Below are 20,468 nucleotides of genomic sequence, written 5' to 3' on the forward strand. Positions count from 1 at the left end.
AAAACTTGAAAGTCACCATATGACCTTTACAGTGTTGGTGCTACTTGAAGCCCAACCAAAAACAAAGTGTAAGTGTATTGATTGTGACTATAGTTGCTTGCTTCTCTGCGTTTGAATCTTGCTATAGATGCTAAATTTCACATGAATAAGATATTTCTGGCTTGCTTTCAGTTCTACTTAATTGTCTTGTTAGTGCCCGAAATATCTGTCGTCGGAGATACTCTTCAACAAGTTAAGCTTAAAAATTAACTTACAGTGTTGGTGAGACTTTAAACTGACCAAAGAACAAGTGTTTCCTGCATGTGTTACTGAAACCTAAATGGGCTATCAAAACCCAGTTCTAGTGTCCCTTCATTGCCTTAACTCGAAATTGTGTAAAAGATAATCAGTTTTCAACTGTTATTAGTTAGGATTATAGCAACAGTTGTACAGTTGTTAAATAATTGCTTTATATTTACAAGAAATATGATTGTACATCACTCAAGTATCAAATGTAAGAGTTGCAGTGGCTTGTATATGGTTCTCCCCATTTGCTGTTCCTTCAATGATACATAGATGGCTGTCTTCCTTCATCAGTAAAAGCAGGAAAGTGTCCATTGGACCTTAATTATCAGTGCCGGTATGATTTGCACAGTTTTTATCAATACAGAGATTTAAATTTGTGGCCGAGAGATTAACGCGTAGGACTAGTAGTAATCTAAGGATTGTGTCGTTGGTTCAAATCCTGTTGGGCAAGTTGTTGTTTCCTTGAGCAAAAAACTTAACATTTATTGCTTAGTACTGGCTGGTTCCAGGAACAGATTCGAGTGTTTTTAGCTCACCTTGCACAAAGTGCAGGTGAGCTTTTAGGATGGCCAACCAAATGGCGTCCGTCGTCTGTCGTCCGTCCACATTTTAAATATTCTAAGGACATCTTCTATGATACCGCAAGGCCAATGTTAATGAAACTTGGCAGGAATACTCTTTGTATGAAGCTCTATCAAGATTGTTCAAAGAATTCCATTTCATGCAGAACTCTGGTTGCCATGGCAACCGAAAGAAAAATCTTTAAATATCTTCTTTTAAAAAACCATAAGAGCTAGAGCTTATATATTTGGCATGAAACATCTTCTAATGAGTGTCTACCAAGTTTGTTCAAATAAAAGCCTTAGGGTCAAAATTGGTCCCGTCCCAGGGGGTCATTGATTTTCCCTATATGCATATAGTAAAAACTTAAAAAATCTTCTTTTAAAGAACCCAAAGAGCTAGAGCTAAGATATTTGGCATGAAACATCTTCTAGTGAGTGTCTACCAAGTTTGTTCAAATAAAAGCCCTGGGGTCAAAATTGGCCCCGGCCCGGGGGGTCATTGATTTTCCCTATATGCATATAGTAAAAACTTAAAAAATCTTCTTTTAAAGAACTGTAAAAGCTAGAGCCTAGATATTTGGCATTAAACATCTTCTAGTGAATGTCTACCAAGTTTGTTCAAATAAAAGCCCTGGGGTCAAAATTGGCCCCGCCCCAGGGGGTCATTGATTTTCCCTATATGCATATAGTAAAAACTTAAAAAATCTTCTTTTAAAGAACCCAAAGAGCTAGAGCTAAGATATTTAGCATGAAACATCTTCTAATGAGTGTCTACCAAGTTTGTTCAAATAAAAGCCCTGAGGTAAAAATTGGCCCTGCCCCAGGGGGTCATAGATTTTCCCTATATGCATATAGTAAAAACTTAAAAAATCTTCTTTTAAAGAACCCAAAGAGCTAGAGCTAAGATATTTGACATGAAATATCTTCTAGTGAGTGTCTACCAAGTTTGTTCAAATAAAAGCCCTGGGGTCAAAATTGGCCCCGCTCCGGGGGGTCATTGATTTTCCCTATATGCATATAGTAAAAACTTAAAAAACTTCTTTTAAAGAACCGTAAGAGCTAGAGCTTAGATATTTGGCATGAAACATCTTCTAGTGAATGTCTACCAAGTTTGTTCAAATAAAAGTCCTGGGGTCAAAATTGACCCCGTCCCAGGGGGTCATAGATTTTCCCTATATGCATATAGTAAAAACTTAAAAAATCTTCTTTTAAAGAACCCAAAGAGCTAGAGCTAAGATATTTGACATGAAACATCTTCTAATGAGTGTCTACCAAGTTTGTTCAAATAAAAGCCCTTGGGTCAAAATTGGCCCCGCCCCAGGGGGTCATTGATTTTCCCTATATGCATATATAGTAAAAACTTAAAAAATCTTCTTTTAAAGAACTCAAAGAGCTAGAGCTAAGATATTTAGCATGAAACATGTTCTAATGGGTGTCTACCAAGTATGTTCAAATAAAAGCCCTGGGGTCAAAACTGGCCCTGCCCCGGGGGTCATTGATTTTCCTTATATGTGTATAGCAAAAACTTAAAAATCTTCTTTGAAAAAACCCAAATAGCTTGAGTTTAGATATTATACATGAAACATCTTTAAGTAAATATCTACAAAGTTTGTTCAAATAAAAGCCCGGGGGTCAAAACTGGCCCTACCCCAGGGGTGTCATTGTTTTTAACTATATGTGTATAGTAAAAACTTAAAAATCTTCTTTTAAAAAACCAAATGAGCTAGTACTTAGATGTTTAGCATGAAACATCTTATTATGGGTGTCTACCAAGTCTGTTCAAATAAAAGCCCTTGGGTAAAAATTGGCCCGGGGGGGGGGGGGGGGGGGGGGGCTATATACAGGTGAGCGACCTCAGGGCCATCATGGCCCTCTTGTAATAAGCTTGTAGCTTCCAACACCATCAAACTAAAAACTAAACTAAATTGAAAATTATTTAAGATGGAGTAATGGTTCTCTTGCAATGCACCCTATCTAATTATTTCGCTGGAATCACTATTTTTGGTATACAGTTGCTTAAATATTTAACATTGATCTCCAAATGCGACATTGACCTCGGATGTAGGGGTGCCAATGTCATTCATGACGCATCATCTTATTGTGAACATCTGTGCCAAGTTTTTTTCAAAATCCCATGATGGATGAAAAAGTAATGGACCTAACATAAAATATACATAACTTCCATCAATGTTGACCTTTGATCTCTAATTGGAGGTCCGGGTCAGGGTGTTCTGAATGGCTTGTTGTCTTATTATGGTGACAATTGTACCAAGTTATTTCAAAATTCCTTGATACTGTAGGAATATTTTTTCCTGGTCTTATTCCATTCATTGAATTTAATAATTTAAGCATAACATTGCATACTTCAATTTTTTTTTTTATCATTACAGGATGTCCTTTACTATGTGAGTTTTAGTATTTCATTATATATAGACACAAAGTTTTTGGTATTTCATTTTCTTAGATACATGTATTTGATACTATAAGAGGTTTCAATCAAGTAATATGTATCATAGTCATACTGTGGACAATATTAATTCAACAAAGGCCAGCAATTAATACAGATAACACACTGAGGATTTTGATGACATTGTATGTGCATAATATCCTTATTTTATTTATATTAAACATTCATGTAGTTTCATTATACTCTAACAAACAAGTATAATGCCATTCCAATATCACCCTTTCTATTTTCTTGTCTGGAAGTAATTAGAAAACTTGTATCTAAAAGAATTATCTGACAACAGAAAAATCAACACAAACTCTTCTTATCAACTTTTATTTCCAGCCATTAAATAAGATGGCACAATAGTGTGTAAATTTGTGATGTCAAATTATATATAAGATACATATATATGTATTTACAGACATATATACATGTATATATAGATAAACATACAACAATACATTTGAATGTGATAATATGACAACATGAAAACAAAACAAAACACTGACAGCATCACCTGATGTATTAACAAACCTCTAAATTTATCTTCTATTGTAAAAAACTATCTAATTTATTGATATGAAAAATAAATAGGACCTCAATTTTGATTGCATTATCATATAATATTGCACATGTTCAGATGTAAAGTTTAATGTTACAAAGAAAGCCATATGCCTGAAGAAAGTTGGGCCCAAGCAGTTAAATATGAACATCTGAACTCCATGTGCAAAATCATGCATCAATGCCTTCAATATTGATATATAATCCTCTCAAATAGTTTTGCCTTGAAAAATAAAAATAGAGTGTGAAATGGTGGAAAAACAACATTTTTTTAATCATCAACAATAATTGGATGAAACATTCTGTTGTTTCACTATAGATCAGTTCTTGTTTAAGCATTGCTCTGAAAATGTATACAAAAAAACTTACAAATGTGGAAATTTTTAACAACTCAGTTTTACTTTTTTCTGATATAATGGGTGTTCATATTAATTTGGCATCAATAAAATTCACAACTTTTCTAAAGAAACCACAATGATAATGAGAATTTGTCAAACACTTTGCTAAAGTCTGTGACATATAGTGAGTATCTGTCACAAAAAATGGGCATCTCTAGGACAGTGTCACATCAAATGAGCATCTGTCACAAAAAAGGGCCTCTTAGACACCTCTTAGACAATGTCACATCAAGTGAGCATCTGTCACAAAAAGGGCCTCTTAGACAATGTCACATTGAGTGAGCATCTGTCAGAAAAAATGGCCTCTTAGACACCTCTTAGACAATGTCACATTGAGTGAGCATCTGTCACAAAAGGGGCCTCTTAGACAATGTCACATTGAGTGAGCATCTGTCAGAAAAAATGGCATCTCTTAGACAGTGTGCATCACATCAAGTGAGCATCTGTCACAAAAAAGGGCCTCTTAGACAATGTCACATTGAGTGAGCATCTGTCAGAAAAAATGGCATCTCTTCGACAGTGTGCATCACATCAAGTGAGCATCTGTCACAAAAAAGGGCCTCTTAGACAATGTCACATCAAGTGAGCATATGTCACAAAAAGGGCCTCTTAGACAATGTCACATTGAGTGAGCATCTGTCAGAAAAATGGCCTCTTAGACACCTCTTAGACAATGTCACATTGAGTGAGCATCTGTCACAAAAAATTGGCATCTCTTAGACAGTGTCACATCAAGTAAGCATCTGTCACAAAAAATGGGCATCTCTAGGACAGTGTCACATCAAGTGAGCATCTGTCACAAAGATGGGCATTTCTAAGACAGTGTATGTCACATCAATTGAGCATCTGTCACACAATTACCTTCTGTCCAACAATGCGAACATCTCTCATAAAATGTGAACTTCTCTCACTAAAGTGTAAGACTATCAAATAAATCAATCATAAAAAGAGGAAGTTATCACAAATAGAATCAAATTTACATATTGTATCCTCATGAATAAAATTCTCATATACATTCTCTTAATATGAAGAATTTATTTAAGTTATTAAGTAACTGTATAAATATATATGAATTATTTGCTTTTTTATTTCAGTATGAATGTAAAATACTGTGCACACTTGACATGTTGGCACTTCTTTTATAAATGATTTACAAACACAATATATACATGATATAATGAGATCATTAACTAAATCTTACATTACAACATATTGTTTGTCTAACTAACTGATAGGCAACTACCTTCATACTTGATAATGATACAATTAACAGTCTAACAGCTTCTATGGTTCTGTCATTTAACATGGATAATGTTTGGTAGTTTACAGAATTAGAAATGCAATATGACCATGGATTAAATGAGTTCTGCTCCAAACTGTTTGCAAAAAGTTTACAATAAGGGACATATCTTTTTGAATAAAATTAGACGTGAACCAAATAAGATATGTAAAGTTGGACCTGATATTTGACATTTTGAAATGTATCATATAAATAGGTTATAACTGTTATATTATAAGATGGTAGACAGCATATTTTTTCAAACTGTTCATAAGATTTAATATTCCCGTAGAAAATCTGTATATACAATTTAACCATTAGAAGTAATAATGGCAGCCCAGTCTAATCATATTATATACCATTAGCTCCTTTCATTTAGAATGATGATACTGACAAGTAACTCTGACCCTGCTGAAATTGTGTTTGCCCAGCTTTGACTTTGGAACAATTCATTCAATGTTTAGGGAATGTCAGTTTAAAAACAACAAAGGTTGAACTAACCATAGTGTAATGCCTGGTAAGACCAGGTGGTAAAGGTTTTCAGTTCCTGCAGGATCAGGGTAAATGGTTTAAATTTAAAAGTAGGGCAAACTCATTATACATGTTCAACAGGTTGCAGCTTCAAACATAAAAATTAATACCTATATAACACTGAAACAACACATAAATATATCACTTGATAATGTCATTTTAACAATCAATAATAAAGCTAAATTAATTCACCTTTGGTATATAATGTTTATCAAATTTCAACAATATAATTGTTTCATCATTAACATACTCATAAAAATGTAAGTTAAACATTTGAAAAATCTCAACTTTGACATTTAAACAGTGAAGAATATTTTCTAAGAAATAGTAAAATTTATTTATGCTATATTATTGATCAAGATATGGCAGAGTTTGGATGAGAGAAAAATAAATTCACAAGTGACAAGCATGAGCAATTTAATTTTTCTCACCTGACCAACTACTATAGCCAATATTTCAACCACTAGTAAACATACTTATAATGTTACAATTTCCATTCTCCTTAATACAGCAATCTGTTGTAATCAATATTTAAAAGGCAAAACAAGGAGGTAAAAATAATCAGATATGGTGACATCTACCTGATGCTAATAATAAATATCCATATTCCTTAAGACAGGCAAACAAAATATATGCATGATTTTATAATAAAACTTGCAATCATGAAAATTCTGCTGGTGCCATCACAACTTTCAAAATTGATACGGAATATAACATTTCAATATCAAAGGGTATAACCCTACAGGTGGAATGCTCATACTTGACAATCCCATAAGTGTCCTATTCAACTTAAATATCAATATGCCATAATACAAATTGCAAAATATGCAGTAATACTTCACTTGGCCTGCCTGACATGCGAGTATTTAAATACATTTATCAATAATTTATTATATCATTTTACTATATATATCTTATAATTTCATCTTCAGTTTATTTTTGGCAAGATAAAAGACCTATCTAGACCTATTCATAGCTAAATATGAGAATATGTGCATTAAAAAATATCTCTTGAAATGATATATACATTTGCCACAGTAATATTTGGAAGGTATATGATACACTTAATGACCTATATACAAAATGTATGTAGTTTATCTTGCAGAACTTTTTAATCATCAATATCTAAAATGATAAACAATGTAACTATGTGATAAAATCTTTATATCTTTAATTAACACACCACAAATACTGAGACACCCAAATAAAAAAAAAATCTATTTTTTATCACCCGTATTGAAACAAAATAAGTTATTAAAATGGACGGAAGAATAAGCAAGTCACAATTATATGGAAATACAATGTAACATAAAACAATAGCAAAAAGAATGAGACTGAATTAAATGAGCTGTGTCATGACAAAACCAAATTAGCGCGTTTGCGACCAGCATAAATCCAGACCAGGCTGCGCATCTGCGCAGTCTGATCAGGATCCATGCTGTTCGCTATTAGTTTCTCTACTTGTTATAGGGTTTGTAAACGAACAGCATGGATCCTGATCAGACTGCGCAGGCTGGTCTGGATCCATGCTGGTCGCAAACGCTGATTTATGCTGGTTTGATTAAGAAATAATATATCCCAAACTGTGATTTTATTGCTCAATAACATCACTGTTTGGAGTTCGGATGCGGGGAATTATATCACGAGGGCGTAGCCCGAGTGATATAATGATGCGCATCCGAACGACAAACAGTGATGTTATCAAGCAATAAAATCACCGATTTGGATATATTATTTCGATTCTAACACGACATCAACAAATAAATGATGCCGTACATGATAATTAGATAAACTGCGCCTGATTGGTTTCCGTACTTATTTTCAGCGCGTCACATTTTTAGTGGTTACGTCACATGTATAACGATTACGTCACATATCTAAATATAGAACGTCAAACAGTGATTTTATAGCATAATAATACACACTTTCGGTTCTTCTATGTTCAATAGGGCAAAATGCGGGTCGTGTTAGAATATTGCTTTTGTCATGACGAGCCTCAAATGTTGCAACATTAACGCATTTAATGACATACACTTTCCTCCACATACAATTTATTCTCTTCTGAATCCAATATACTCTTATTAATTAATATCTGAAAAATTGATGTATATATATAATGTGTACTTCAAGTGTTCTACATTGTACAGATATATTTCTTGTTTCCTCTAAATAAATACAATGATGTAACACAATTTTATAAATCTGTCATTTTATTACACATGCACACTTATTTAAAAATATCAAAAAAAGAATAAATATACTTTATGATCTAATAATTGTTTCCGGATTTTCAATTACCCAACAATTCTTTCTTTTAAAAAATTATCATAAATATCATCATGGAGTGTATAAAGTCACTGCTGAGCTTTAAGGTTAATTAAATAAAATAAACATTTACAAGGTAGTAACAATTAAAGTAGCAGGGGGGAAAACAACATAAAAAAAGACTAACAGAAAAGATAAATTATAGGATTATATAATGCGAGAAATATTGTAAAAAAATGCCATTGCATATGATATACAATTATTAAACAAAATAAAACAAACCCATTGACCAAACAGGAAAAACAAAACTATAATGACATAAATGGAAGGTTGTCCTCAGAAAATTTATGCTGATAGTATGAAATTTGTCACTTTGGAGTATTTATAACATCACAAAATTTATTAAAGATTATATCTAACTATACATTTACACAAATAAATTTACACCTTTCTGTTTTTCTAACATATAAAAACACACACACATTAGTAGTTCACGGAACTATAAGAAATCTTTGGCAGATAGAGACTAGGTCATGTGACCAATGCAGCAAGGGTCATGTGACGTCTAATTTGATCACATGATTACTTTTAAGTAACTCTGCAAGACAAAAGTTCAAAATGTATATAAAAAAATATTGAACACATAGAATGATATGGAATTTTTTGCAGTGCATTCTATAGTATCTTGAGAACAAGTGATGGGAAGTTATCATTGAAAATTGTGGTATAATAATTGAATTGAAAAAAATTATTTTATCTTTATTCATAAACATTAATATATGGATAACATGATAGACATAAAAAGTAAAATCAATGTTTCATGATCTCTTTCTATTTTTCATTAAAACTGAAAGCACTTAATAGAAGGAAAGTGACAATCACGTCATTATATGGCATTCAAGAATTTATGTCCCTCATCCCCCGTTTGTCTATATATCCCCGAGATTTGCCACTTTTTATAGGTTTAAGGTCTGATTCTCTTGGAGAGATATACATGTCACTATCTTCACCTAACACTGACTGTGGTCTAGACATCCAGCCAGAACGTATGTCAGTACCAGACATTGATGCTAGATATCGACTGTCAGGTTCTTGTTTACTGTGTCCCTGATATGGCCAAGCCGGGTCCGGATTTAAATAATGTCCGGTCTGACTACCAGCTCTACTTCCATATGTTTTGTTTAGAGGTTGTAATCTTGCTGTCTGTAAGGAAAACATTTCATGAATCATTTGGCAACAATTTGGCACTTGAATTATCTACATCTTAAATAAAAATATGACTACCAAGATAGTTTTCCTGCTATATGTTACACTAATTCTTGTTAAATTGATCAACTTTTAACTGTTTTTGGATTTTATAGCCAATCAAAACAATTATATAGATTTCGAGAAAACATAATGCTTAAAAAAATAAAGAAAAAAACTGTTGGTGAATATCATAACAAACAATAAGATACAACTGAAATACATTAAAAGCTTACTTTATCTACAGGTGTTTGAGTCATCTTTCTAAGTGCCATTGTCTGTTTGGCAAATTGCGTCTTTTCTCGATTATCTACATCTTTTGACATATACGTTTCTCTGTTCTGAAGTGGCTCCCTTGCAGAGATTTGACCATCAGGTAGTTCCTCGTCTGGATCATAGTCTAAACGTGAAGCTCTTGATGGATTTATGAAGTGACGAGACGGGGTTGCTCTACCAACATTTTCATTGTCTCTGTCCATTAATATCTGTATAACAAGAATATACATATAGAATAATAGTAATGTCTGTTATAAAAGATGTTGCAGTATGTTAATACAAAATTTATCACATGCCAATGACTTCAAATATTCAAAATCAAGTTTTACACTTGGTTATCATAATTGTGTTATAGAAAAAAAATTCTTTTTAAGAGTGCATCTGATGAATGATTGAAATTTTGTTATCAAGTGAAAATATTAAGACATGCTATCTTGTTTATGTACACATATTTCTTTCATTCATTTTAAATTTTAGCAATATTGATTCACATATTGTTTCTGTCTTTTTGAAAAATAATATCTTTTGAAATGCTATCTTAAAATCTTCCAAACTACAAAGCTATCAAATGTATAACATCTATAAGAAGAACTCAAAAAGCCAGATTGTGGTGTATTTTTGCACACAAAATATTTAGAGATTTTAAAACCCATGCTATTATTAAAGGTCTATGAAAGTGACCACCAATCATAATCCAAAAGACCTGACTGGGTGAAATTACACTGAATAACATTTCAGTGGTTACCAACTCATGAATCTGCATACAAAACTTTACCAAAGTATTATGCCAGAACCTGAATGCCATTAAATGGACTAGCACTGCACCCCACTATTTTTCTTCAGGTCAAGCTAAAAACTACATTTGTAAATTTCTCACTAGCCTTTTTTTATTATTGATATGAATACCTGAACTATTTTCTTCTTCTTTTTCTTCTTAGCTAGTTGGTACATAGTTCCTGATGTATGCCAGTCATTGTTGTCCCTCCTGATAACAAAACAAAAATCATTCCTATCTTCATATATGAATCATGTTCCATGTTTTAAATATATATTTTGATGGCAACTCCTAACATCTCAATGTTTTAAATCTATTTTTTTTTAAGAAAGAAACATACAATGTATTCAAAGTAATTACAAAGAGCCTGAAAGGATTGCAATCTTACACATATTAAGGTCTTATATTTCTTATTGTCTACAAAAAAAAATAATCTGAAAATATCTTTGAATATCAATTGTCTTTTATACTGAATGGTATACAACACACTAATTATTTTAGACTCAGTCGAGTGTTATGTTATTTTAGACTAACTGTATAAAATTGTACAATCTTTTATTGAATGGTATATAGCACACAAATTATTTTATACTCAGTTGAATGTTATGTTTTTTTAAGACTAACTGTATAAAATTGTACAATCTTTTATTGAATGGTATATAGCACACAAATTATTTTATACTCAGTTGAATGTTATGTTTTTTTAGACTAACTGTATAAAATTGTACAATCTGATAGCTGTTTACAAATTGCTTCACTTTAAATGGATTTACAATTAAAAAAGTAAATAATTTGGACAATTTAGTTTTCTACAATGAACCGATAAAAAGTAATGACGCACCACGATGATTCGTGACGTGCCCCCTGTTGTCGTGAATGATACATGTCCGGACTATCATTGTAGTATGGCTGTACATTGACATACTTCGTGTGAGATCTTGTCTGGACAGGTGGCCCGCCCACGCTGATGTTACCATGTTCACGATGAAAACCCAGGTCTGTAAACATATATAAATCTTTATGTTAAACTAGCGCCAAATATGACCAAAATAAACCTTATAAGAATGGCAAGTTCTTGAAATCAGGAGAACATTTAGTCTTATTTAATTATGTTAAAACTTGTACATGCTCTAAGGGCAAGTGTATCTCCTGAAATGACATTAATAAACATCACATGATTGTTATGCTCCATATTTTACATCATATTCTTAAATCTAAAAATCTGATATAAAATAAGGGGCATAACATGATTATTAAACATGTTTTTTTGTAGTAAAAGACTTGACATCTTTGTAGTGAAACATAAATTTGAATAAACATGTATCTATACATGCTATATATATGTATTTGTGAAAGATTGTCAATAATTACTGACTTAAACATATTGTCTTGGTCCTTTGAGTTTCTCATAGAAAATAATGATAATGTTATGTAAAATATAATAATTATCAATTATAAGAAAATTGAATCATTCCACTCTAATTGGTTAAATGTTGAAATTATCTTTCCATTTATTAAGTAACAATTTATACAGGCTAAGTAAAATTGTAATAAACAAAATCCACAAATCTACCAGAATCTACTAAATCTCCATAAAAGGGGTAAAAGGTGTGCATGCAGTTTGGATGGAATCATGGGTAACAAAGGGTGTTCAACAAAGATAGAAAATTTAAAACATAAGATAAATAACAGTCAGGTGTATGTGAGCAGCCTGCTCTTAAAACTTGAAATATGCTATGACCCTTAAAAAATTATGAATAATTATAATAAAATTATATTTTTCTACTAAGTGTCAGTTCTATAAAGGAGTCACCTAAACCCTTGCAACAATTCTAACTATTGTCACAGTTACACAAAACAATGAAATTAAAAATTCAACACGTTCTCTGTATTCTAGCTTTAACATTCCTTTATTCAGAATTAATAGCAATATCAAGACTTCCACCAACCTAATCCTAATCATCTATTATGGCAATCATGACAATGAGACCAGCATAACAAAAAATGCACCACTTTAATCTATGACAAAGTTCAATAATAACATAAAATAGCCCAGTTACACAATAATAAGGAGGTAAGAATGATATTTGTATTTTGTATCAATAGGAAATACCTTTGTACTACAAATAAAAATGAAACAGTTTGAAGGACATGTTGTTAGTAGGAATAAGGGGTTAAAATAAGACTGTTAAAACAGTGAACAGAAGGTAAGGGTAGGGAAACACTGATGTGAACAAAATTCACCATAGTTGTGTACAGGAAATAGGGGCTTGGATACAACTATAGATCATAAGTTGTTGTGAAGAAATGTATGAGGAGGTCAATACAGTTGTGAAATGACTGGACAAATCTTCAAGACACTCTTGTATGAAGACCCTCTGTGTCTTTGGGGTTTCAATATGACATTAGGACAGACAAGAAAATCAGGGAAATGTTAAATAACACAGTACATAGGATAACACAGAGAATTTAAGAATTAAGGAGTTTACTGACACCAACCACTAAAATCATCATCATCATTACTATCTCTGGTTAAGTTTGATCAAACAGTGAAAGTCTTTCAAAGCTATGATAGAACTCACTAAAGCCTAAAGGCCGTGAAAAAGTAAAAACTAAATAAAGTGAACAATAAAAATGTAAATGATGACTATGATGGACAAGATGATGATGGCGATGATAAAAATACAGATGATTAAGATAGAGGTGATGGTCATGGCAAAATGGTGATTTTTGATAATGATAACAATCACATGGAAATGATGCTGATAATTAAGAAATCAACTTTGAATAAGAAGATGATGATAATGACGATGATAATAATGATGATAATGACACATGCATCTAGAGATACCATAAACACTGCAATCATTGCTATATAGTTGAAAACAGTGAAGAAAGAAACCAGGTGAAGCAATCAAAACAAACAGCAGATAGAGTAAGGTGGATGTTTTGGGGGGGGATAAGGGGACATAAGCCAGTCTACCTGTCCCCGATTCAACTGATGATTCAGAGTCACGACGAGTCTCTGAAGAAAGAGAGCAAGTAGTTTTCTAAATGATGATTATATCAACAGATCATTAAAAAAACATAAACTTATACACCAGTCAATAACTCAAGATACTTCTCTCACAATTCTATCAATCATTTCTATTTTATATCAAGTTATAATAACCTGTCATACTGTACACAATTATATGATAACATCTATACAATAAACACCAACTATATTGTGTTTAAAGTATCTTTATACAATCATTTTCCTGTCAAAGATATGTTTATGACAAATCATTTAGATATATAGATGAATATTTATTGATACAGGAGAAGAAAATGCATAATATATGACCACCTGTCACCTGACAAAACATGCAAACAAAATGCGTGTTGCAGAAATAAAACTGTGATTGTCAGTAGCAGCCCTAAAAATATTGATACCGGTATATCATTAACTTATTAAAATCACATTTTTTTAAATGAAAATAGCATTTTTTTAGAGGAAGAGATCTACTGATGATGTTTGAATAATTGTAATACAAATGGTCACTTAAAATAAGATGCATGTAACTACAGTGTATATGGTTAACTCATTATAATGGCATATATTAAAATTGCTACAGTCATAAAATGTTCTACTATATATATTATAAATAAAGAAAAAGTACTAGAAGTCTGCATGCATTGTATACATATATAATGTAACCAAAAGCTTTATAATATATATATATATCGCGCACACCTACATCTACTGAAAGTAAAACAAACTATATTGTAACTATGAACAAAATACAGCAAAACTCCTTGTAACATTTCATAGAGCAAAACAAGAGGGAAAAGCACTGCTGTAAGTTAGGCTAAAACGTGATATATACTGTTATTTGTGAATGAACAGACGGACGAGGAACGATAAACACTTTTTCTCCCGTCATCCACTGACATACGTCGTGAGCCGTCAGAGTTGAAGAAACTCGACTCTCTAACCATCTGTGGTCCATCTGCTGCTTAACAAGAATGGTTACATCTTAGTTCTACCCTTACATACACCGTTATATTATTAGTTATAAAGATATGTGACAGGGTATATGACCCTATAAACGGCTGTTTGCAATTATTAAGGCTTGGGATAAATTGCAAACAACCATTTATATACAGCCATATAACCTGTCAAGAATCTTTATGACAAATTTATGATACTGCAAACTTTCTTTATTACAGAAAAAATAAATTTATTTATAAATTGAATGCAGCCATGCATACAGATTATATAAACGTCAGGAATATTCAATGAAAAACGACGTTACAGAAATGCAGTATGATACACAGGAAAATGACAGACATATATGTCCTAATTCTTTTAAACATTACAATCACACTGTCCTCAATCATTGTTTGTGTTTCTTACATATGAATTACACTCATGTAAAAATGTAAATCCTTTAAACGTGCCACATTAACCTAACTTTTAAAAAACCAAGAATTAATCAACAATAGATAAATGTAACATCTATAAATTTTGTGCCGGACCAGTACTATCTATCCCAATAACCAAGACTTAACAACAATGCTTAGGTCTCTTAAAAAAGCTGTTATATATTACATACTATATATCTGCTGCCTTTATTCTTAATATTTTGATGCAAAAAATAAATTTAGCAATTGTACACCTAATCATGCAATACATTTTTTGATTAGAGTTACAATGTAAAGTTACTGAAAAGATGGAGCAAGTTTTATATGATGAGTCATCGACTATAAGTTATGTAACTGTTAACTTACCGTAGTACTGGTTTTTGTTGCGTGTTCGTGTGTCCTTCATGTTGTACCCTCCACCATAGTTGTTGTTGTCACGATCAGAACGATCTCTGTTGTATTTATTGTTGACACCATCTTGATTCTGTAACTATAGCAACAAACAAAAATAAACAGTGATCATTATATCCTTACCCAACTAAATATCTGAAATGGACTTACCAAGTCTTTCAATCTGGACAAAACCATTTATATGTTTAGGGGAAATTTCAAAATACTGAACAGTGCTGACCAATCTATAGAGTCACAATGTTTTAAATATATTTGTCTCATTTCATAGTACAAAATTGAATTAATTTCAAACAATAATACATTTTATAATGTGTGGGTTTTAATGAATACTTGTCAATAAAAGATGCAAATACTATAAAATAGTAATAGTGGTAAAATAGGTTAATCCATCTAGCATACATGACCAGTACAAAATTAATATTCCCTATTTTCAACATAGTAGCTACTAAACTTGTCAAAGGACCTCATCTAGCAGGCCTCGAGGTTATAAACTTTTTACTAAGATCAATCTCAAATCTCAGAATTCCATTGGTCTGTGAACATTCTTTGCAGGTTACTGATCAATCAAGTGTCTGTGATCTGAGTTTGGACTTGAAATATAACCTTGGCCCCATGTTTTACATCATGTTTTTTAGAACTGTTTATGGGATTCAATATCAAGATTTACAAATAACAGCAGTCAAAACTATTCAGCCTGCTATGATATTAGTCTAACACAGATCTGCTAGCTCGACTGTTTCTATACTAATGGTATACACAGTCTGTTTCTTCACCAGCATTTAACATTAAATTAGCACCTATTTGTAATTTTTGTGTGTGTGATTATAACTGTACAAAAAGTAAATCACTTAAGTATTTTCCAACTTTATACCAGCCACTAAATACACATAAAGAAAATAAATTTAAGAAAATTCAATGTTTTTCTATTTCATACTATATATGGCATGTCTTATTAATTCAAATATAAATGTCACAATTTTGGTCTACTGAAAAAATTATTGCTGTATATTTTAAGAATAAGCTATTTTAACACTAGCCAACCAGATGTTTTGATAATTTTGTTTTTTTTAATTAAATACCTTGATGTGGAATTTCTAAATAAGAAAAAAAGAAAAAAAAAGAACCTTACAAAATAGAATTTCCAATAAAATAAAATGAAATTCTTTGGACTAGATTTTTCTTTATTCAATTTTCATGCTATAACCAGCCAAAATATCAACAAAAAAGGTAAAATAGTGATGTTTCATTAATTCAATGGAGATACTTATAATGAAGGATATAATATTATAATATTCTGCTGATTACAAATACTTTATATAATGCACTATTTCTAAATTCATAAATGTTATATTCTTAAATTAAGAATGCTTGACAAGCCAAATTATTATTACCATAATAAATATCAACACCAGATGTCAAGTTATGTTGAAAAAAAAAATCACATGTGAAATAACATTGCATGCATAGTAAATCCATTTACATTGTGGGAGGTATACATGTATATTAGATACATATTGAAATAAATACAATGTAAAACATTATACTAGTAATTGAAATTTACTATAAACTTTTCATCAATCAGTATTGTACATGCACAAGTGTTTAAAACATGGGAATCACAGTACATGATAAAATATTACTGTAACAAATCTTTTGACTCTTAAAATTTTACTTTATGCAATGATATTTTACAAATGCAAAGAATATGCAAACATGTTTTACATCTCATAATAGATTGAAATGACATAATATGTTTTATAATACTGCATGTTTGCAATTTCATTTTTCATTGGATAATTGCGATGTTTTTAAAATCTATAATAATATTATACACGGCTGCAGCTGAATTATAAATTTATTCATTTTATTTTCTCTGTAACATAGAAAGCCTGCAGTAATAAAGTTTCTTAACAGGTTAAATGGCCACATATAAATGGTTATTGTAATGTAACCCTTGCCTAACATGTAACTCTGGTTATATATTCAAACAACTGCTCATATAGGGCCATGTAACATGTCAAAATTTTTTTATAACATATAATATAAGTTAACTAACATACATGTACAAAATAATATTTCTATAGCATATACTCTATATATCCCTAGTGCTAGTGTTATTTAAAGAAATAATATATAAATAAACTATTTAAAATCACTTCTCAAACAAGTTTAGCTTGAAGACCAGTAGATATACCAGCTACACTACCCCTAACTGAATCAGTTCTCATCTTTGATTAATATATTTTATTTACTGTTGACTTGCTCCAAATTTGGAACAGTGCATCGTGATTTTAAAGGGTTTTTGATAATAACAAATTAAAATTGACCACACATGTAACAGTTCAGAGTTAGGTCAAACTGCACAAATGTTCATCCTTGTCTAATTTTATAGTAGTGGCACAGGTCAGTTTTAATATTTCCACTAGCATTGTATAGGTTATGTTTTAATATTTCTATTTATCTTGGGTACAAGTAGTACATCTCTCATAACACATGACTGCCATCATTTCTGAAGGTATGCCAAATAATTCAACCTATCATTAAACCTGTTATCTAACAAATAAAATGTTCAATACTTGAAATAAATATATTTCACTTAATTCATAAACCTCTTATTCAACCTGATCATTGTTTCACTAAAATAATGCTGAGGAAAAAAAGTGATATTTCCCTTGTATTCACCAGTTAAGGAACCCATTCATTAAATCCTAAAATATTCATCTATCAATATGCCAAGCTTTTAATAATACCTGACAGAAATCAATTGTCCGCATGTTGAACTTTATTTTTACAATAAACGTGCTTGTTGCATTGTGTGAAAATCTTCTTTAATCATATAATGCTTATATTCAAGGTAAAGTCTAATATTCTATTCATGCATATACAGGCTAGCTATGATACAAAATCCTGGATAATTAATATATAATGATACTATACACATGTTTTTTTCACCTACTTTTGGGTTTCTTGATTTCCTCTTAGCAGGATAATAGATATTCTGCAGAGTTTAAATATTGACAGAGTTATAATAGAAATGTCACCTACACTTAAACAAGAGTTATAAAACACCAAAATACTCCAGCCAAAATTATACATAATACAAAAACCTTTCTTAAATAAATGTTGTTTTAAAAACGTTATTTAAAGAAGTTTTGTTATGTATGTAATCATAGGTACATTAGTAACATAAACAAATTACTTCTTTATTACAATGATAAAGCAAAAAACTTTGTACTTAAACTTAATAAAACTCTTAAAACCATGTGCAGATAAGTCCAATTTTGTCAATCAAAAACAAATTTCTTAACATAGAATAATTGCTGTAGATAGTTACTGCTAGATGAATCTGAGATATATATAATAATAGACAAAGCTAAGTTAGTGTATGACAATATAAACACAGCTAACTTTACTGGTCATAATAAACAATAAATTTAAATATCTTATACATCCTACTAAAAAGTACTTAATAAGCTGATGATTATTTGTGTGCTAGAATAAGATAATTATATACATGTATGAAGGACTATTTACTGAGACATTAATAAGGAAATAAACTAAATGTACCTTCAGCCAATGTTTTTCAAACTTTAAATAAAAAAATATTACAATGACGTAAATGTATGAAAACCGTGGGTGTACAGCGAGTATCTACAGATGTTAAACTATTCTTCTTTTGAATGCCATTAAAAGACATATTTCTCTTTTAACCTGTCTTAAACGTCTTTGTGTATAGAGATAAAATTATTTCTGCACCATTATTTTCATAAATATTTCTGTATTATTTTCAACTTACAAATGATTTTTCCTCTTTAGCGAAATCAATAATTTATATGAACATTTACGAACAGTTTGAGGTATAATAAAGTGGGCTATAAATCACTATACGGAACAATGACTTGACGGGACCACATATTCAATTAGTTCAATCATTGCTGTATGGTGCAACAAAATCTTAGTTTGAAAAATAATCAATATCTACAAGTAAATGCATTTTACTTGTAAAAAATCACCGACGTATACAGTGATTCATTACAGCGACCTACATAATTATGTATATTTGAAGTATTAAATATAAAATTATGACGGTTATATATTTAACAGCAGACTGACCATCACACAGCAGGTTAAACACATATTAAACTACAAGTAAAGAACTAGGTTTAGATTTAGTCTCTATATGAATTAGAATATTTATTTATATTTTCATATACAAACTGATTTTGCCAATGCCCTTGTAAATGATTTAACAGAAATTGAAGATAGATCTGTATAACAGACACAGAGAAACACATAACGAGCTGACAGATAGACCAGTAAGTTTTGAGGCAAATATAGATTATGTATTACCTTAGCATCAGACAGTCTATCTGTTATCGTTCTTACAAACGTCACTTCCTGTTTCTGTTGTTGTTGTTGTTGTGCTTCTTGATTTTTTTTCTGCCTCATTGTACTGGACTTGATTCTCTGCAACTCTTGCTGTAATGTCTTGTCCAGAAACTGTGTCAAATTAAATAAAGAATGACTCATTGTAGAAAAGAAAGAAAAACAGCAATATACAAGAAAAAATTGCTGAAATAATAAGAATCTGAACAAGAAACATTTGAACTCTATTTGTGCAAAATCTTGAAAAATCATCAAATACAACAACCAAATTGTAAGATTTACACAAACCACTTTATAACTTCCTTAACAAAATATCAAGTAAAAGAATTTAAGAACAAAAAACTAAGAAATTAAAACCAGTAGTTTTCTTCAGTTTATTCATATAATTTTTTATCCAACACTTAAATAAAACCGCAAAAATTATTATTATTTGCACCAAAATATTTTTTTGTGTTTAAACTAGACTTGTTGATATAAAGGTAACATAATGATGCAAGGGGACAAATGTATTAAAAATCTTGCTGTTTTCCAAGACAATGACATTATTTGCAAATTGCATACTCAAAGCAACTCCATCAACTCCATTATTAATATTTTAAAATTGATGATAAAAACTCTGTTATTAATTAATATAAAC

The 20,468-nt window shown here is 30.9% G+C and overlaps 1 protein-coding gene across 10 annotated transcripts in view; it reads right to left on the reverse strand.

The window, feature by feature from the left end:
* Window positions 1-9,077: 9,077 nt before the first annotated feature.
* Window positions 9,078-20,468, reverse strand: part of LOC132759874 (cyclin-dependent kinase-like 5) — a 40,065-nt gene continuing 28,674 nt past the window's right edge. For 5 of the 10 annotated variants that reach the window (XM_060751738.1, XM_060751735.1, XM_060751736.1 and 2 more), the window contains 8 exons: window positions 19,796-19,945; window positions 15,401-15,524; window positions 14,497-14,622; window positions 13,611-13,652; window positions 11,469-11,625; window positions 10,759-10,837; window positions 9,813-10,061; window positions 9,078-9,534 (listed from right to left, as the gene is read on the reverse strand). In XM_060751738.1, the coding sequence (XP_060607721.1) occupies window positions 9,229-9,534; window positions 9,813-10,061; window positions 10,759-10,837; window positions 11,469-11,625; window positions 13,611-13,652; window positions 14,497-14,622; window positions 15,401-15,524; window positions 19,796-19,945 (1,233 nt within the window). In that variant the 3' untranslated portion in view covers window positions 9,078-9,228. The remainder of the gene's footprint in view (window positions 9,535-9,812; window positions 10,062-10,758; window positions 10,838-11,468; window positions 11,626-13,610; window positions 13,653-14,496; window positions 14,623-15,400; window positions 15,525-19,795; window positions 19,946-20,468) is intronic. The other 5 variants (XM_060751741.1, XM_060751743.1, XM_060751742.1 and 2 more) reach the window with 5 other exon arrangements.

The sequence above is a fragment of the Ruditapes philippinarum genome, unplaced genomic scaffold (assembly GCF_026571515.1).
Source record: "Ruditapes philippinarum isolate M1 unplaced genomic scaffold, ASM2657151v2 ctg519_1_1_1_1, whole genome shotgun sequence".
In the NCBI taxonomy this organism is placed as follows: Eukaryota; Metazoa; Mollusca; class Bivalvia; order Venerida; family Veneridae; genus Ruditapes; species Ruditapes philippinarum.